This window comes from Embiotoca jacksoni, unplaced genomic scaffold (genome assembly GCF_022577435.1).
Source record: "Embiotoca jacksoni isolate LCO1_2020_lvr unplaced genomic scaffold, fEmbJac1.0.p SCAF_12, whole genome shotgun sequence".
In the NCBI taxonomy this organism is placed as follows: Eukaryota; Metazoa; Chordata; class Actinopteri; family Embiotocidae; genus Embiotoca; species Embiotoca jacksoni.
The window spans coordinates 14,937,616-14,957,985 of record NW_027185252.1 but is presented as its reverse complement, the minus strand read 5'-3'; the positions used below and the strand labels follow the sequence as shown (position 1 = coordinate 14,957,985).

At 38.5% G+C, this 20,370-nt stretch overlaps 1 protein-coding gene across 1 annotated transcript; it reads right to left on the bottom strand.

Moving 5' to 3' along the window:
• Positions 1 to 347: 347 nt before the first annotated feature.
• On the bottom strand, positions 348 to 18,686 carry eif2ak2 (eukaryotic translation initiation factor 2-alpha kinase 2). The gene is given in 37 exon segments (XM_069144121.1): positions 348 to 1,345; positions 1,592 to 1,654; positions 1,948 to 2,049; positions 2,873 to 3,016; positions 3,542 to 3,746; positions 3,840 to 3,965; positions 4,083 to 4,202; positions 4,285 to 4,319; positions 4,987 to 5,050; positions 5,153 to 5,217; positions 5,651 to 5,741; positions 5,867 to 5,928; positions 6,136 to 6,268; positions 6,399 to 6,542; positions 6,617 to 6,690; positions 6,800 to 6,923; positions 7,010 to 7,152; positions 7,257 to 7,395; positions 8,183 to 8,424; positions 9,857 to 9,988; positions 10,299 to 10,361; positions 11,580 to 11,681; positions 11,828 to 11,971; positions 12,058 to 12,496; positions 12,626 to 12,748; positions 14,125 to 14,204; positions 14,291 to 14,333; positions 14,414 to 14,445; positions 15,000 to 15,090; positions 15,177 to 15,244; positions 16,550 to 16,682; positions 16,789 to 16,938; positions 17,080 to 17,153; positions 17,286 to 17,409; positions 17,496 to 17,650; positions 17,738 to 17,864; positions 18,447 to 18,686. Coding segments are annotated over 37 exon segments (4,401 nt in total). The 5' UTR covers positions 18,554 to 18,686; the 3' UTR covers positions 348 to 1,207.
• Positions 18,687 to 20,370: the final 1,684 nt, after the last annotated feature.

Sequence of the window (20,370 nt, the reverse complement as noted above, 5' to 3'; positions counted from 1 at the left end):
TGATGCTACATCATAAACACTGACATAAAGCATGATTCCTCAGCCTGTTATTTAGTCTTGTCCCAATCTAAACATTATTATTATGTTTTCCTCTTCGGTGTTTCTTCCAGTTCTTTACATTATATTGTATTGCATAAATATGTCTCCGTTTTGGCCTTATCAGTTATATTGCCTCTCATGATGTTGCTTCTGATTATTTCCTTTTTTCCTGCTTTGGTGAATGAACTTCCTGTTCGAAGACCTCTTTTGGAAGTATATCTGCCATTTTATTCCCTTTAATTCCTCTGTGAGCTGGAACTTGGCATCATTAGCCAGCTAATACAGAGAACCATCACTGAGCATCCATCAACAACTTGGTCCAGTTTCTTTTTATTCTGTTTGTTACATTAGAACAACATGTTTATTCGTCTGGTTTACACACTGTACACAGCATAAACCCAACACACTATTTATGGCCCTTCTTCCATTGTTGGATGTATCTGATTCATATTGCAGTTAAAATGAAAATAGAAGTGCACATATTGTTTCTCTCGGGGGGGAAATCAAGCCTTTAGGAAAGTTCCTGATATTGTCCCCGTATAGTTGCCTTTTTATCACTGGCATTCAACATGTAATTGTCGCGATATAAGCTGCGATGACATCTCATGATGCTTTGTTTTATCTTACATTAAAAAAATATGTCTATTCATTATCAACTGCTCCCTCCTCTTTCTTCAACATCAGGGATGAAGCAACAATCTAAATAAAGAGGTACACTTCCTGTATTATGCTAAATGTGCTCGGTTCCTCTTCACTTAGACTCTTATAATCCCGGTTGCATGCTGCAAGGTAAAAGCTATGAATAAATGACCAATATGCCCCATTTCCAACACAACACAGTCAGTAAAAAGCAAAGGCTGTAACATAACATCATTTAAACTACGTTTAGACATTCTCAGTTCAGAATAAAATGTCCGGAGTTGAAATTACATGATTATTGAGAGCATTAGCTGCAGAGCAAAGTGAAGTCATGTAAAAATTACTTTTTAAAATCATGATAGAGTTTGATTTCATGTGTAATTCCCTATTCTCATGTGACAGTCCATTAAATACAGGGTTGTACTTTCCGATATAAGACAGTATATTAAACTCATGTCATTAAATCACAGTAATCAGAAGACAAAATCTTCTGCTTCTATGACTGTTCACGAGCTCTTTCTTGTGAAAATCAGACGGTTCGATTTTCCTGGCGCATTTGTTTTGATGCGATGAATGTCTGCGTGCACTTCTCCAGCTCTGCCTTCAGTGCACTTGCTCCATGTCGTTCTTTTGGATTCTCGCACAGCAATGTCTTGATTATCAGGTACTGCGAAAAAACAAACAAATAAAACCACAACAAATCGATTCAAAATCTCTGCACAAACTATAATAAATGCAACATTTGTTCAGATAATTGACCATTCAATGAAAATCTTTTTAAACTGACCAAATCCCTGTATATGAGCCCCAATACTGCTCTTATGGAGACCGTCATGACAAAGTGCTATCCTGTGCAAAATATTGTTCCATGTTTCAATTAAATTAATTAGTATAGTAAGAATGTGGTAATTACCTCTCGGTGAAAAGTCTGTGAAAAGCTGTCGGGAAACTTCTGGCTTCTGATGTCGTTCCAAATCTGGTATTCATGCAGTGATAAAAGGACACAAAAACATGTTAGCTTGTCTGTAATAAACTAATCATCCAAACTACGCTCAGTGTAATATTACAAATAAATACAAAAAAGATTTAAGACGAGTTGAAAGATGTTCTGTCGTATCAAGAAATCAACATCTTGCGTCTCGTTACTACCTGCACTCTAATTTGTATAAAATAAACTTAGACCTACGTAATATGGTGTCATTGTCATGGCAAGTAATTTTCGGAAACTTTACTAATAACACAATGTTAGCTTTTGTTTATGAGACTCACGTGTGCTCTTTCACTGCCAGTAGAGAGTTTCCAAAGGAGCTCGAAGAATATCAACCCCAAAGCAAACATGTCCACTTCCTGGTTATAGGTCTTCTCACTCCTCTGTAATTAAAACAATTTTAAGTTTAAAAAAAAAAAAAAGTAAAGTGCGTGTCCCTGCTTACATATGAGGTAAGATTTGTGAAATTTAAATCTACAGCCCGGAAAGCTGTAAACAATGCAACCACCACTGAAATGACGAGGTTAATGGAGAAGGGAAAAAAGTTAATAAGAGAATTTATGACCGGCAAAGCAGCAGAGGAGAGTGTTGGATACTGGACTGTTTCAGGAAACCTAGGAGAAGTGGTATGGTGGGCACATGTAGTAGTTGTACAAGGAGTAGTAAATAGAACGTTTAGCTGAGCTTGTAAAAATATAAAGAAATAGATGCACTTGATACAATAATAAAGAGGAATCTAATGCCATGCTGTGTGCCAAATGGGCCACTTCCCTCATTACATTCACATACAGTAGCCTTCTCTCACAAATGGCCGTTCTTCACTTACTGGAAAAAACCATAGCATCCGAATGCATCAGCCAGCATTTTGTGTCTTTGGTTTAAGGCATACAATGAACATACTGATGGCTTCTATTGAACAGCAGTATAGGAACTAAGTGAAAAATAAACACTTAGCAGTGTTCAGCAAAAGCAGCAGCTTCCTCAGACACCACTGTTAAAAAATACCTTTGGGATGGTGGTTCCCTCCCTTTACGCTACGTAGCCATTATGGCAACGTTTGAGGGTGAAAATGTCCATCTTTCACACTCACGCTCTGGTCTGTTTTGAGTCCATCTTCGTTGTACTTATAGAGCACTGCATGTTTCTATACTTATGCACTCAAAAATAGTGAGCTTTCTAACCCTAACACAGCGAAGAACGTCTCACTTGTTCAGGGGCCATGTAGGATTTGGTTCCTGTTCGTTTGGTTCTCTCCATCAGGTTTTGGTCATTGTCACAGGTCTCAGCAGTGACCAGACCGAAGTCCCCAATCTTTACTTCTTCATCATGTCCAAACATGATGTTGGCAGGCTAAACATTGGAAAGCAAAAGCGGCAATTAAAACAAATTAATGTCAAGCTCCAATAAGTGATCTGGTTAACTTAGCAGTTGTTGGAAAAAATGTGCAAGCCTTCTGCAGCAGCTGTTTTATTAGCTTTAAATCAATAAATGACCAAATAACAGGCTTAAGTTGTTACTATTTTAATTCATAAAGAATGAAATAAATTATCAGTGATCTCAGAGATTTGAATTAAAGATGGTAAAGTTGATCGTCCCGGCCATCCCTTTGTTGCCAGAGTGAAATATGTTGACAACTATTGTCATCAAAATCTGTCGGCTTTACTGAGGTTGCCACTTCCAACCTCAGTGAATTCAACCACTACTGCAACCACTAGTCATTGCTGTCCCCGCAGTAGTGGTTGAATTCACTGGGGTTGGAAGTGGCAACCTCAGTAAAGCCGACAGATTTTGATGACAATAGTTGTCAACATATTTCAGTGGCCAAACGCCGTAACACATAAACAAATGTATTATAAGTAACAGCCCAAGACTCGCCTTAAGGTCTCTATGGATGAGGTTTTTGGAGTGAATGTACTCAACTCCACTGACTATTTGTTGAACAATGCGCAGACTTTCTCCTCTTCTCTTGGAGTCTTGAGGAGATTTCTCGTTCTCAACCTGGATCCAGTCTTTAAGGGTTTTGTCTTGACATAATTCCATCTTAATATAGAGGTACTCTTTAGATGAATCACTGTTAGATCTAAGACAAGAAAGAGAAAAGAAAATAGCAACATGGCACACCTTCATTTTTAGTAAATAAGTATACAACATTTTATGAGAGGACGAGACTTACTCAAAATCAGTAGAGCTGCTATCTGTCTGGTCGTCTTCGTATTCCAAATCCACCCAACAACTGTAGTACCTAATGATGTTTCTGTTTTGGAGGTCTGATAATACCGTCACCTCTCGCAGAGCTTTTCTGATCAAACAATGACATGGAAATTGTTGAAATAAACTATCAAGCTATCCTGTGATGAATCTGTTACTGAAATGTGAATGTGCTTTCTGACTAAATAGAACTATATACTTCACTTACTTATTATAGCTGACAATCTTTACAGCATGAAACTTGTCCAACAGTCGATCTCTTGCTTCAAAGACACGACCAAAACCTCCTTTGCCAAGACGCTTTATGGAATCAAATTCCGATGTAAATCTGCAGACATTCACAAAACTGTTTAGGCATGTCGGTGAAATGCAGTGTGTAGTACATGATTGTACAATTACATGCTTCATACCTTAGTTGGGTTGATGTATTGTTTTTGACAGCATTCTAAGGGAATAAAATATAAGGATTTTAAAAGTCGAACAGCCACAACTCAGTAAGTGAGAATCATTCAAATGGGTTGTAGTCTGAAGCTCCTCTATGTTGCTACAGCTTCAGTCTTTGAAAGCAGCATCTCTCAATGAATGAGGTGCGATCACAAGGATCATTAGTGTTGACTGTACAGCAACTTGAAGATCTCTATTTTTCTTCACTAGAAAAACTTATAAACTTTTATTATGTTACTATTGTTATACAGATTGTACAGGGATGAACCTTTATTTTAAAAGATCAGTGTGTAGGGTTTCAGGGATCGATTGGCAGAAATGTAAAATAATGTTCATTATTATGTTTTTATTAGTTTATAATCACTAAGAATTTGAGCTGTGTCTTTATTACCTAAGAATAAACCTTTCATATCTACAGGAGCAGGTTCACATCCATGGAGCCTGACATGGTGCACGTTGCTTTCTACAGTAGCCCAGGACAGACAAACCAAACTATGCCTCTGCAGGACCTTTTGTATTTTTACATTAACTGAAGGGTTCTCCTTCATGCTTGGAAGCAGAAGGGTGAAGGAAGCTGGTTGCGACCTGCAACTTAAGATGCCACAAAATCCTGCACACTGCTCCTCTAAGTATCAAATTTTTAGATAATTATGTGAGAAATAACGAACCTGATCATTGGAGGAGTTTGATGAATCTGTTGCCATGCTCTGCGGTGATGACTCAAAAGACCGTCTTCGAGAAAACAATGAGAGACATTAGTGACCTACAATGTTCATAGTAATACTTTACACTTTTAAACACTGGTTTAGTACTCGTGTCATTAAAGAGACCTACGGTGACACTGATTTGGAGAAGTTGGTTGATGGATTATTTTCAGACTCAGTTGACCCGAGGGACACCTGAAACACACAAAAAAGTGTTTGGTTGCTACAATGTAAACAGTATATTTCGATCTGACCAAATGATGTACCCTATTAGATTTCAGGCAATAATTCATGATTTAGTGGAACCATCAATATTTTTCATTAAAGTAAATCACAGACATGCTCCTGTCACCATTAGTGTGAGTCAGTATCATTACAGCCTTTTAGACACACTGGCTGCAGAGCAGAGAAGCTAAAGCACTGCCCGGCTTGAAAATATTATAATGATAGTTTTTCAAAATAAAAGCATTTTGTGGTGACCGTGCTCAGACACTTACACACGGGACTAACTGCAGACAGAAAGCCTGTCTGATCAACGCAGACACAAATTAACCTTTCTTTTGTCTTACAATGTGACTTACAGTCAGATTATTGCTTTATCGACTACAAATGTGTGCTTTTAACAGACCTGGGCCTGGGAAGAGTTTGATGAATCAGCAAATACTATTGAGTCACTTGTGCTGCTTGGCATGTTTTGTGATGATGCTGCATTGGAGTCCCTAGAAAAAGATAACAACAGAAATAAGTATCGCTTCCTCATTGCGAAGTAGTGATAATATTATTATAGAGCTATAATAATAAACTCTACAATCTGCTGTCCAGCTAATGTGAGTAAGTGCCTTACTGTGTAGTTGCTGACAATACAGATGGTGCACAATCTTCAGATTCTGTTGACTTGAAGGACACCTAAAGTGGACAGAAAAGGGTGTTTGGAATAATGTTACTCATAATTCCACCTCAGTGAAACTATTTCATTAAAAAAAAAGCTGGTTTTGCAATTGGCTGCCACCACTATAAATCCACTATAACCTAGTGTACAAAGATCTGAAACCAACCATGTATTATTCTGCCAGTTTATATTTGATGCTAGAAAGGGAGCAGATCATTAACTACCTGACTGTCCCAGTCCGACTGTTCCTGAAGAGCAGACCAGGCCAGCTGGGCTGCATTTTGTTGGGCTTCCTTGATACTGTTTCCTTCACCCTCAGGGTATTCCTTGTTGTTGATTACTAATTTGTAGAAAAATCTGTGTTGTGAAAAAGTGGAAATGGTTTAGCTTATTATATTACCAGTCCCATATTTTTGAACATCAATCAAGAGTTAGCATAGCACGGCTGTATTGTGTATTCAGGTTGAAGAGGTTCAGTCATACTCACTTGAGGCTATGAGGTGGGCCACATCTCCTCTCTTCAATATATTTATTAGAACGATTTGTTTTCTGACAGTAATGGTTGACAAGTCCTTTGTAATTTGTTTCTTCAAAGCTGTGGTCTTTCACACTCAGGCTGCTTGTCTCATTACTGTTACAAACAACATTTTACACTGATGAAGATGCCAAAATTAAACAATTCATTGCCACTATGATTTTACTCACCAGATACCTGCAACATGTTGGTTAATGTCCTCATTGTGTTGAGCGGACGCATCGTTGTAATTCTCATCATCAGTCTTAAAAATATAAAAGTACAATTTTAAGATGGTTGACACGGGATTGTGGCCTGTTGATTGTGTTTTAGGCCTATGATCAAGAAACAAACTGGTGTGTATCACTACTCACCTCTGTAGTTTTACTCCCATAGATCTCCTCATGCACCAGCTTGGCTGCATTCTCCTTAGCTTCCCTCTTTGTTTTCCCAGAGACTGCTGGATACTCTTTATCACCAACTTTGACGCTACAGAATCTGAAATCAAAATCTTTTATTTATTGCATTTTTCAATGGTGACAAAATCCAGTGGCTAATAATTAGGATGCAGTAAGGAGGCTTACGGGATGGCATTAATTGGTCCAGGCCTTGTTGTCTCCACATACGTTATATCCACCCTATTCTTCTGACCATGTTGATTGAGCCAACATATGTAGTTGATACTCGCCTGGTGAACTGGTGCAGCGGAAGCTCCTGCATGTTCTGTCTGTTAAGATAATAACATATACATCAAGAAGGTGTGTGCCATGGATTGGTGTTTTATCTATCTCCTATATGCTTTAGTTAAGCAAAGAGGAACAATGATCTTACTGAGTCAGCTGAGTCTTGATGTTCACCTCCAATCAAGTAATTCAGGGTGTTTTTAGCTGCATTCTGCTTGGCATCCTTCTTGGACTTTCCCACACCTTGGGGATAACCATCACCACCCAGGACCACCCTCAGGGTGAATCTGTAGAGTCATTGTAAGAGTTTTGTTGCATGAGTCGACCTGAGAGGAACTAGTTGAGTAACAATAAATGACATGTATTTGTACACTACCATTTTCAGACTCTGGGAGGCAATATTTGAACTCATCATTTCTGCTGACTACTTTGAGGCTCCAGGAAATTCTAACACTTATACCTTGTTCAGCTGTGTTTGTATTTACAGGCTGAAACTGCAGAATGTTGTGTTCAATGTTTAACACTGAAAAACTTTTCTGCTTAACCAGGTAAAAGTGGAAAGTTTCTCTGAGCTCTCACCTAAAATCTGAGTTTAAGGCGTCAATATGATTTATGACTTTACCACTGGTTTCAAGGCCAATCCCGGTCCAGCGGATACCTTACAACTTGAAGCATCTGTTTTTCTTTGAGTTCACTACATTTGTGCTTTTTAAAACAATGACCTCATCACAAAAAAAGTATTAGATTCACAAATTAGGAATTTACAGAGCAAAGGGCAAATTTAGAGCTAGAGCAGGTTATTCCAGCCTTTTCCTCTGCTACAATCGGAAACATGAACATATCGCCATATTAGTTGTGTAAGTAGCCTGCGGAGTTGTGACAAGCCCTTTTTCTGATACCTCAGAAAAAAGAATTTCCTAAAATGTCCTTTCTGCGTGTACAACTGATAATGAAGCCCTACCTCACCCATCACATGCCACCCTATAAAAGAGCCCCTCGCCTCAAAGTGCTGCCAGACAGATTATTGTCCAAAAGCACATAAAACTGCAGGTACCAGAAATGTGTTAAACTCACGTTTTGTTATGGTCATCACCATCAGAGCCAAGATCCTCATAGTGCAGCTGAAGGCGATTTTTCTGTGCATACTCGTTTAGTTTGGCAACGTAGTTTCCAATATCCATCGTAAATAAAACGAGAGAAGACGGTGCGGAGCTCACAGTACTCCTCCCGCCATCGTTTTTCTGTTCCCAAAAATCGCGTACGTCCGTGATCTCCTCCGACTGCGTTGTCTTCAGTCTGGAAGTTTCGATTCCTACGTATCAAGTTGCTTAAAAGGTGGAATAATCGAAACTGAAACCGGCGGACAGCGTCGCCCCCTACGTGGCATGATCAGCAACTGTATTGCTGTTTTGTTGATCGTCTCTGCAGAATGAATCCATGTGTCCAGCGGGGAGCCCAGAAAGTGTCAGGGTGGTGGGCAACATTTTCAGAAGACGTTCATGTGGGGTGCTTTCACAGCTGCGTCTCTGTACCGTAGTCGAGTGTGTTTGAGGCCAAAGTCTGATAAGTCTAAACTTGCACATCATACTTAGGCAAGGTATGAGTCAGAGAGGAAGTTTGGGAGGAGTAGATTTAACACCAAATGTGGAAACAAATAAGCTCCTCTGGAGAACTGTGTGACCTCATTCAGTGGATCTACCTGCTGAGTGTAGTTTTCATTAACACGTTCTTTAAAAGCCACACCCAAGTCCATCTGCTAGAGCTAAACAATCCCCGATCACAAGAGGTGGAGGAGCAGCGGGACCTGAAATAGTTCCTGTTGATATTCCTCAAAATTAGATTTTGTTCCCTTCCTGGCTCCTGACATTCCTTAAAACCGCATTTATTGAAGCGAGTCACTACTAGTAAACTTAGTAGGTAGATTTCACTGCTTTTCCTAAGAGCTTAAACCTGAATCTTATTCTGAGTCTCTGAAGTTTATCAATCATAAACTTCACTTCCAAAGGCAATTACAGACTAAGTTTTGTTTTATGGAAACTGTTTTGTAAAGTAAACAAGCAAAGGTTTGCTCGCATTGCTCTGAGGTAAAGTAATAACTAAGAAATACTTGTATATAAAGTCCTATATATCACAAAAGCTGAATCTTCACATCTGAACATGGTTGTCAATGCCATTTTCATTTACTACATGCATTTGGTAAAGATCTTTTTTTTTTGGATCAAGTACATAAACTGAGGGCTGATTAAATTCCCCTACAGACTCATCTGAATGTAAAGACAGAAAGTAGGCCATTAGTAAAGAACCATAAAGCACCCACTAAAATCCCCAAATTGTAAACAAAAGTACAACAGTGCGTGACGTATAGAAACTGTATGGACGATGATCTTTAAAACCCTTGTTTCCAATTTTTTTTATCTTCCAGTTCAGCCTTTCATTACAAAAAAAGTGTAGAAGCACATTTAAACATTTCATACAGCGCATGATTTCATGCCAGTTGACAGAACATGGTTATTTGTTAAAAGTGAATAATGTAATTCATGTTCCATTCACTGATTCTAAAATACTTTCTGAGTCTTTTTCCTTTCAGTATAGTAACGGACATTACATAACCATGATAAATTATGTCATATCAGTGCATGAAAGCAGTAATTAAAAAAGACACTTCCTTTAGCATCCAAGCCCTCCATGTATTACGGAATATGAAGCTGCATTTACAGTCATGCCTGTACGAGTATTTCCTTGTCAGACACTCTGACTGTCATGCAGCATATTTTTAAGCATCGTAAGTGAACATTTTATCTCTTCCAAGTCCGTCTTTAGTTTACTTGCTTCTGGTCGGTCTTCTGGGTTCACATACAGCATTGACTTTATAATTTGGCCCTGCAACCAAAAAAAAAACAGGAAAAAGAAGAGTTAATTGGATCTCAACAATAGTCATGACTGTTGGAAGTGTTTCCAGTTAACTGTATTTCCCTCCAGCTGACTTTCCCCCAAACCTTCACCTGTACCGCTTCACATTTGACACTTTTATGCACACATCAACACATTAAGTTTGATCTTTTGAGGCTTAACAGATGAATTGTTGTATCTCAGCCTGAAGTTCTGGCCTTTTGGAGAAAATTACATATGACTGTCACCCAGTGGAAATACTGCTTCATGTGTCAAGTAAATTGAAAGAATGTTGACGTACCTCTTGGTGAAAATGATGGTAAAATCTTTGAGGAAGTTTCTGGTTTCTGGCATCATCCCACATCTGTAATTAATGCAGTGCAAAAAGGGGAGAGGAGGAACATTTTATTGGCGTGATACAAAGTAAAAAGATGTCCAACAAACCTTTTGTAACATAACAGATCCTTTGACGAGCCCAAGGGTCCTGGTCTGATGCCTGCTGGCTCACTGTAATGACTGACTGGGAAACTTGACTCAAACGGAGTCACTGATAATGATATTAATAAAACCTGTGCTTTCCTACTATGATAAATCAAAAGGAAATACGCACATTTTGTTCTGTGCAGTGTTTCCATAAATAAACTTTACTTGAGCAAGCTGCCCAGGTAAATGAACAGCCGCCTGAGTATATTTGGTGATCTGGACAAGAGGACAACGCTCTCAGTGCGAGATCTGTGTCAAAGTTTATGTGTCAGTGCAGCAGTATGAAAGCAGCCTGCAGACACACAGGACTGACTAAATATGAACATGGATTAACAATTCAAACTAACCATTAACGAGCTGATAGTTATTTCAGCCTGAAAAGGTCATAGTGTCATCTGAACTGTCAGTCAGAAACTCACAGTTTCAGTTTGACATCAGTCAGAGCAGCGGTGGATCATTAGTGATGAGGGAGCTGCAGGTAAACTGCTGTACAGTAAAAAATACTGTCAAAGAAAAAGTCCTGTTTAAAATAATGCTACTGCAGTTTGCTACTCAAGAGTGGTCATTTATATACAGTACGTGCTGTGGTGTCTTTTTAGAGTATCATTAGAGTATTGAATCAATAAGTGGTACAAGTAAGAGCAGCTGTATCATAAAAATTATAACAATATCCATCCCGGTTCCTCACTTACGGGAAACTGAAGAAGCAATTAAAATTGTTTCAGGCAAAAAAAGTAATAATAAAAAAAAAAAAAAAAAGTTGAATCTTTTCACATCCTTATTTTATATCTGTATTTTTTGTACTAAATCATGAAGAGAAGTATTGATCAGAGTATCAACATGTATCAGTGCCAATAAACGGTATCAGTGTTGGTATACGCCCCGAGGCGTGCGCTGCTACCCACCACCAAAACTAAAATCTCAACCAATGGAAAACACTGCTGTGGTAATGTCAGGATCAAACATTTGATGTCTGTAATCAGATAAATGGTACTTTACCTGTTTTGGGAATAAATTCAAAGCAATTTATAATCAGTTAATATTGAGAAGAAATATAAAAAGTAGATATTATTTTGGATTTTGTCTTTGAAAAACTCACCGCTTTCCTTTCACTGTCAGTAGAGAGGTTCCAAAGGAGCTCAAAATATACCAGCCCCAAAGCAAATATGTCAACTTTTCGGTCGTAAGGACTCCTTCTCTTCTGTCATAGAACAAGATCACAGTATTAATAGAAGACACTTCAGCTGTACAGCAACACTAGTGGTTAAAATCTCCACAGGCCAGCTGTCATTTAACATTTAACTATACAGAAAAATCTAAAGTTAATGTCAGTATAGCTGATCTCACCTGCTCAGGAGCCATGTAAGATGGAGTTCCTTTGAACACAGTTCTCTCGATTGCATTCTCAGCATCGTCCTCAATCTCAGCTGTGACCAGACCAAAGTCTCCAATCTTCACTTTTCCATCTCGCCCAAACATGATGTTGGCAGGCTAACCGTGGGAAAGAAAGAACGAAAGAAACATGTGGCTTCATGACTGATTTGATTTAATCAATGATTTTACCCACTTTGTCTCACCTTCAGGTCCCTGTGGATCAACTTCTTGGAGTGAATGTACTCTACTCCGCTGACTATTTGCTGCATGATGATCAGACTTCCTTCTCTTCTCTTGGAGTCTTGCAGAGATTTCCTCACGTTCTGGGTGTTCTTCTCATCTATCCACACTCTCAGTGTTTTTGTGTCACATAACTCCATCTGAATATAGAGGTACTTTACAGATGAATCACTGGAAGACCTTGAACAGAAAGAACAGACCAATGCTGAAATAACCTGTGTTTAGAAAATAAGAAAATTGCACAATTGATTTTAATAAGTGTATGGGACCTACTGCGAAGTGCTGCAGCTGTCGTCTATGCTCTCCGACTGGTATCCTGAATCCTCAATCCAACAGTAGTAGTATCGAACAATGTTACTGTGGTTGAGGTCTGACAACGCCTTCACCTCACGAAGAGCTTTTCTGATTCACAGAAGTACAACAAAAGGACTCAAGCTGATAAAACCATCAACTTATTTTACATAGCATGCGTCATTTCTTTTATAAACACACCATACATCGCTCAGAAAACTTATTTAATACTTGACTTACTCTCTGCAGCGAACAATCTTTATCGCATAATATTTCTCCAGCAGTTTTTGTTTTGCCTTGAAAACACGTCCAAAGGCTCCTTTACCGAGGCGCTCTATGGAGTCAAATTCTGATGTGAACCCCCTGAAATTCACACAAATATTGTTGAGGCAAAAATGATTTCCTTCCCATTTTTCATCAGGTATAAACCTGTCTATATACCTGTCTGTATAAACACAATAGATTTATTTCTAGTTTGTTCAAATCTGTGTTAGTGTCCGCTTCACCTTTGTCAAGTTCATCTGTCCACCGGACCAGTGTGGCACATCAACATACTGAGTTAACAGCATGATTATTGCACGGGTGTAATGCAACACAATGCCATAGATGTCACAAGATTTGAGAGCGCAAGCAATCTGCATGATAACTTCAGGAATGTCCACCATGTACATGAATGTTCATTTCACTCCTGCGAGCTGTCTTTTATGTCGTTTCTGTAGTTTTGGCAGCACTTCCGACCGCCTCACAAGCACAAAGGCACAGGTGTGCATGCGACTTGGACACAATAAAAGACACGTCTAAAATGCAGTTTTATCTCTTATTTTTCTTTCCGAACTAGGCACAATTACACATATCTACAGATGTGCATTTTTTTCAGTCAGTATCTGGTGTGACCACCATTTTCCTCATACAGTGTTACACATCTTCTTCACGTAGAGTTGATCAGGTTTCTGATTGTGGCCGGTAGAGTGCTCCTCCACTCCTCTGTGTAAAGTTGCTGGATATTAGCAGGAATTGAAACATGCTGTCTTTTATGCGGTTGCAGAGCATCCCAAACAGGCTCAGTTGGTGACATGTCTGGTAACGATAATAAGCACTCAGATGAGCTTCACTGAGACTCTGTCTGACACTTTGAGCTGAAATTCTTCATTCGTGCCAACCAACTGCTGCATCAGCTGTCTGGGTGGCTGGTCTCAGATTATCTTGCTGGTGAAGCCAACATATGTTCCTGGGCTGGCGTGGTCACACGTGGTCTGCCTTGATTGCATGTACTGCCAAATTATCCGAATAGATGTTGGAGATAGTTTATGGTTGTGAAATGAACATTCAAATCACAGACAACTGCTCTGGTGGACATTCCTGCAGTCATAATGTTAGTTGCATGCTCTCTCAAAACTCGTGACAGCTGTGCCTTTGTGTTGTGTTATAAAACTGCACATTTCAGAGTGACCTTTTATTGTGACCATTCCAAGGCAGATCTGTGCAGTAATCATGCTGGTTAATCAGTATGTTGATGTGGCACAGCTGTCGGGTTGATGGATTATCTTGGCAAAGTTGAGGTGCTCACTAATATGAATTGAAACAAACCTTTTGTGGGCATAGAAGAAGTCTTAGACCTTTTACTTCAATTAATGAAAAATGGGAACAAAAACAAAAGGGTTGTATTTATATTTTTGTTCAGCGTATATGTGTAAACAAACAAGACCTATATTGTAATCTAATGTTTTAACTTTCCATACCTTGACATTACTAACTGGCTTGGTGTTTTCTCACTCTGACATTTTCTTGTGTTCTTGCGTTTGAAATCGGGCATTAAATCCTAAATGAAAGTCATAATATAGAAGTTAAAATATTAAACAAGGACCACCAAGATAAACTATCATTATTAATATATTCTAACTTTACCTCTTTGCTGTTTTTGCGTACATTTGGGAATATTGCAGCAATTCTAACAAGAAAAATTATAATGAGAAATAATATCCATTAAATTATCATGTGGATTTACTGTAAATCTCAAAAGATGCTTACCTTATTTTAGGCCTCACATCAGGACTTTTAACCTTTTAATGGGAAGTAGAAAAACAAGAATTACATTTATGCATACAACCATTCAAAATCAATTGAAGGAGGAAAATGACCTCCTTTACTTTCCAGTAATCTGAGGAGCTCAAGGTGCAATGCAAAAAAAAAGTAACTTGATTAAGAGGTGTGCTGAAAGCTAGACTAACTACCAAGAATTACCGATAAACTCGTAGAACCTGTTCACAGACGCATGAAATGCCAGGTGGAAACAGACGACTTAAAACTGGCCACTTGTGATCCGATCTCGCCAGAAGGCATGTTGATGCAAGGTGAAAACAGCCGCTTAGTCTTTTAACATTATTTCTTACTTGTTTATTCCACCAAATACGTGTGTAATATTCAGGAATTACCAATCTGATCACGTTTTATGTCATCTTCTGGCACTATAGTAATTAAGGCCACTTTAATCAAACTGATTTCACTTAAAAGGTAAATTAGAGCAACTACATTAAACTTCTACACAAGCCAGAACATTTTAAACTGATGAACTATTCCAGTATTAGATACATAATGTTTATAGGAGATAACAGACCTGATCCTTGGTAGGGTGAGATGAATTAGTGAAAACAACCGAGTCCTTTGTAGTCGTGGTCACGCCTCCTGACTTTGCATGACCGGAGTCCCTTTGAGAGACACAATGACACACATTAGTGGAGTATTATCAACATTATACTTTACGGTCTGTTATACTGCTCAATCGGGGCCTCACAGAGTGCTTGGTGATGTGAACAGCTTGGCTGGCGAACCATCATCAGACAAAGCTGAATGAAGAGTTATCTGAAAACCAAAGGAAGAGGTTGGGCTGTGACAAATGGTGGTACCCATCGCAGTAACTGATGCTCTCTGACAGGGTGCAACATTACTTTAATGAGATTTTATGTTGGGTGAAACATCTGCCGCTGCCTCTGTATGACTGGATTAAGGAATTCCCCCTTTAAAAAGAGCAATGTTTTTTCAACCTGGTCTTTAATTTTGTAACTTTCTTACCACTATATGGTAACATGTTACTGGTAACAGTAGCAGTAGTAGACATATCTGAAGTCCTTCACATCTTTCAAACTTAATTGCTGTATCATTGCTATTAAAAGAAAATAAATTTTTCATTCATCTATATAGAGATTATTGTCATGGACATTTTATGCCTTTACTTGAAAGCGGAAGTGCAGATTGAGGAAAAGCAATGACATTCAGCAAAGGTCCGGACGGGCAGGACCCCAACTGGAGACTGGCTGCTCACGAGGGCATATGTACCCATGTGACATGCATGCTAATAATGTGACTATCAGGTCGCCCTGCAAATACCTTTTTTTTTTTTAACTCTTTTATACAAAGTGGGATGTAACGTCAGCTCTATGCAGAATAAAATGCAAAGGTTTGTTGTCATTTCAAAACCGGATCAGTAAAAAATGGTTGAAAGAATTGGTGGGAATGCCGAGTCACTTTGCGTCCGTTGGATTCGAAGGGTTAAAAGGTGATTTTGATATTTATTGCTTTTTTCTTAACCTATGTTTAAAATGTAAAATACAAGATGTAGTTTATGTAAATTTTGCCAAGTTTTTAATGTTAAAAACATATAATAAGTTGACTTATGGCTGCAATAAAAGACAAGCTGGGGTTCAGCCAATCTAACAACGCCTTGTAAAAAGTACATTTTGGGTCACAGATTTTCAGAACAACAGGGAGAAAATATTGCTTTGAAATAATGACACAAAAGTTTACCGCTTTACATGCAACTCTTCTCAGAACCAGCAAAGTAAAGGTCTGGCAGACAATACTGAAGAAACATCTGAAATGGCTCCAGCTCTAGTTACAAGGGGTCTAAAGCATCCATGATAACCTTGGACATGGTAGAAGTGAGAAAGAGGATGGAGTCCCTAAATGAGACACTTAAGGAATTATGAAGCAGAATCACAAAGGCTGAATCGCAAATCTCTGGATAATGGGGAAGCCAAAAGAGGCCCGATACAACATGATCTTTACAAGCAAAATACTGTCCAATGACAGAAAGAGGGACTCGCTCACTTAACAATCCGCTAGATGGTAGACATATTAAACATCAAGACAACAGAAACTACGAAATACCTTGCTGTCCCAGTCCGACTGTTCCTGAAGAGCAGACCAGGCCAGCTGGGCTGCATTTTGTTTGGCTTCCTTGATACTCTTTCCTTCACCAACAGGGTATTCCTTGTTGTTGATTACTAATTTGTAGAAAAATCTGCATTAGGCAGAGAAGAAACAAGATTATGCTCTCATAACTACCAAGAGTTTCCATACGGTGTATTTAATGTCTATTCAGGTTACAGAGGTTCAGTCATTCTCACTCAGGGTTATGAGATGGGCCAGATCTCCTCTCTTCAAAAAATGCATTAGAGCGGTTGGTTTTCTGACAGTAGTGGTTGACAAGTCCTATGAAATTTGACCCTGTAAAACTCTTGTCTTCAGTCCTCACAGTCAAGTTCTTTGTCTGATCACTGCAACAACAAAGACAAAATATGTATGAAAGTAAACATTTAACAGCCAAACAGAGTGAAAACTTAACATTAGTTTACACATTTTTTTTTCAGTCATGAAGAATCTAAATTAAACAACGTTTTGCTAATGTTTGTGCTCACCAGATGTCTGTCATATTTTGATTCGATCCCACATTTTGTTTACTTGATGTGCCACTGTGTTTTTCATCACTAGTCTTGGAAAACAACAAAAACAAGTGACATCATCAGTACAATTAATTACGAGCATTTCAATTTCTTCCTAGAATTTCTGATATCTTCTGGGTCTCCAGCTAAGTCAGGATAGACTGATGTGTATCACTACTCACCTCTGTAGTTTTACTGCCATATAACTCATGATACACCAGCTTGGCTGCTTCCTCCTTAGCTTCCTTCCTTGTTTTCCCAGAGACAGCTGGATACTCTTTATCACCAACCACAAAGCTACAGCATCTAATATTACACAAACTTTATTTAATGTACTTTTGAATGTTGAATACACAACTGCAAATGAAAGTGGCTGCTGTGTGGAAACTTACGGAGTTGCACCATGTTTCCCCAGTCTGGTTGTCTCCACATGCCTTATCATCAACTTGTTCTTATGACCATATTCATTGAGCCAACATATAAAGTTGATATCAGTGATACCTGTCTGATGAGCTGGTGCAGTAGAAGCTTGGCCTGTATTTTCAGTCTGTTGAGAAAAACAACAAAAATAACAGTACATCAAATAAAATATCCACACATACAGTAAGTAAATAAAGTGGTGTAATACTCATACAGCATCAGCTGTTTCCTCCATCAAGCCTTCCCAGGCACTTTTGGCTGCGTTCTGTTTGGCCTCCTTCTTGTTCTTCCCCACCCCATCAGGGTAGACTTTCCCATTTAAGACAACTCGTAGTGTAAACCTGCAGATTAATTGATAGAAATGATTTAACAGGCAAGTTGTTGTGGTTCTATAACAAAGACGTGAATCTGCACACTTCATTAACATAGTGTTGGATCCCTAGAGAGACGAATGCAAGTACAAAGTCATGTATTTGATTACATGTGAATAATGCTGTGTGATACGTGTATTCCTGTTAATACGTGTTAAAAGTAGTTCACATCAGGCCTTATTCTTTAACATCCTACTGATTTTTTTTCACCACAGAAACCAATACATAATATTTCAATTCAAAGTTGAAGGATACAATCTAACCTTAATGTTGCATGTCGTTGATTTGTGTAAACAAAAAAAACAACATACTGAACGCAAATCAACATCAGAGGGGGCAGTGAATGACCGAAAGTAACATGCAGGATCCACCTACTGTGGAGAAACGTGAGCAGTTTGGCAGATCATCGTCTGCAACTTCTAAATGTGGATGCTGCCATCCATGTGATGTGTTTTAACCCTCCCATTCAAAAAGACTGTCCCTCTACAGTCCCAAATGTCTTGACGGGTGGACATGACTTTGCAGGTCTCAGATCGGACCAGTTCAACTCACGTTTTAATGTGATCTGGACCAGCAGACCCGACGTCCTCATAGCTCAGCACCGAGTGGTTCCGCTGCGAGTACTCGTTCAGTTTAGCGACGTAGTTTTCCGTATCCATTTTAAATCATATAGCAGTCTTAGTACCTCTTCAAATGACATAAGCATTAGAGAACAGGACAAAAAAACACACAATCATCTTTTTACGTTTTCATTTGAATTCCACGTCCATGTCAGCGCAAGTTTCGTTTTCTCAGTAAACGTCACATGGTACATTCAAATGTTGTCTGGATTTTCGAGCATTATTGTGTTTAATAAAGTCTTCACTATTTAAAAAAAAAAAAAAAAAAAAAAAAAAAAAAAAAAAAAAAAAAAAATCTGAAAAAGCCTCCTCAAACATAAACTAAGAAGAAGCTAACGCCATAGCTTGCCTGTATGGAAAACCATTTCCATTTCTATTTCTGTTTTAACTAACGTGTGCTTTGAAGTTTTGTAACTTCCTTTAAATATATGCCGAACTGATACTCACTTTAACATAAACAGGTCCCACTCAGAGGAAGTCTTCCTGCCGCTCCCGCAGCGCTGGCTCATGGGAACTGTAGTTGTTAATGCCTAAATAATTGTTGAGGAGCTTTACTGTCCAGCAAGCAGTGGTAGAAGAGGTATTCATATCCGTACTTACATACCGATACAGTAATATATAAAAAAATATACTCCATGACAAGCAAAAGTCCTGCATGAAAAAAATCATATTTAAGCAAAAGTACAGAAATATGAGCAGCAAAATGTAGCTGAGGTATCAAAGTAAAAATTCTGGTTTGGTCCCTCTGACTGATTTGATTATATATGACATCATCAGAAATAGTAATGGTGAAGCATCAGTGTGTCCGCAGCATGTTACTGTTGTAGCTGCTGCAGGTGGAGCTAGTTTGAATTTCTTTATATCCAGTTTTATATCCAGGGACAGCAGATAAATCTGATAGGTCATCAGATAATTACTGGGAAAGGAAAAAACAAAGTTCACTTTTCAGTGTTTGCACTGTTTCTCTGATCTTTACTTTTTGGTGAGATATCGGATCACTTCAACATCTATTGGAATGAAATCATGAGAGGCTCAGAGGGAAAACAATTCCCTCTGTGGTAAAGCTGAAATGTGTCCTCAACTGCACAGTGCTTGTAAGACGCCAGGGAACCAAAAAGGTTGGAAAACTTTGGTTTGATCGTTGATGATGTTTTGAATTTTAATAGCTTGTAAAATTTTCCATTGTGTCAAATCTTCATTTTAAAGTAACTACAGCAGTCAAATAATTGTAGTGGAGTAGAAAGTTTAATATTTCCCATGTGGTGGAGTTGAAGCATAAAGTAGCATCAGTGGAGAGTACAAGTACCTAAACATTGGACTTAAATATAGTACTTGAGTAGATGTACTCAGTTACTTTCAGCACTGCCAACAAGTTGCAGACGTCCTTTTATCTTAGATGGGTTGTAAAAAAAAAAAAATCTTGAAATTAAAAAAAGCTCAGATTTAGGTGTTATCTAATGTGCGCAGTCAAAGAAAGGTCCCGTTCAGAAAGCAATGTTATCATCAATCAATATCCCGAATATCTGATTTCTGATAAAAAAAAAAAAAACATGAACAATAATAATAATAATAATTATTGCAAGATCCGTATAAATGTACAACTGAAAGCCCCATACACGCAAAGGCAAATTGCAACAGAAAGTATAATAACAACTTTTCAAGTAACTCAAACCCAAAGTAAATTAAAACTGCAAGCAGTGGTATGCGGACCCTCGCAGCTGCACGTCGAGGATCCAGCGGGTCGGATCTCAAAATCTGAAGGAGTTCGTTAAAATACAACATGTGAGAATCGCCAAAAATGGTGACTAAATTCAAAATGGCGGACTTCCTGTTGAGTTGACGTAATGATGCAATGT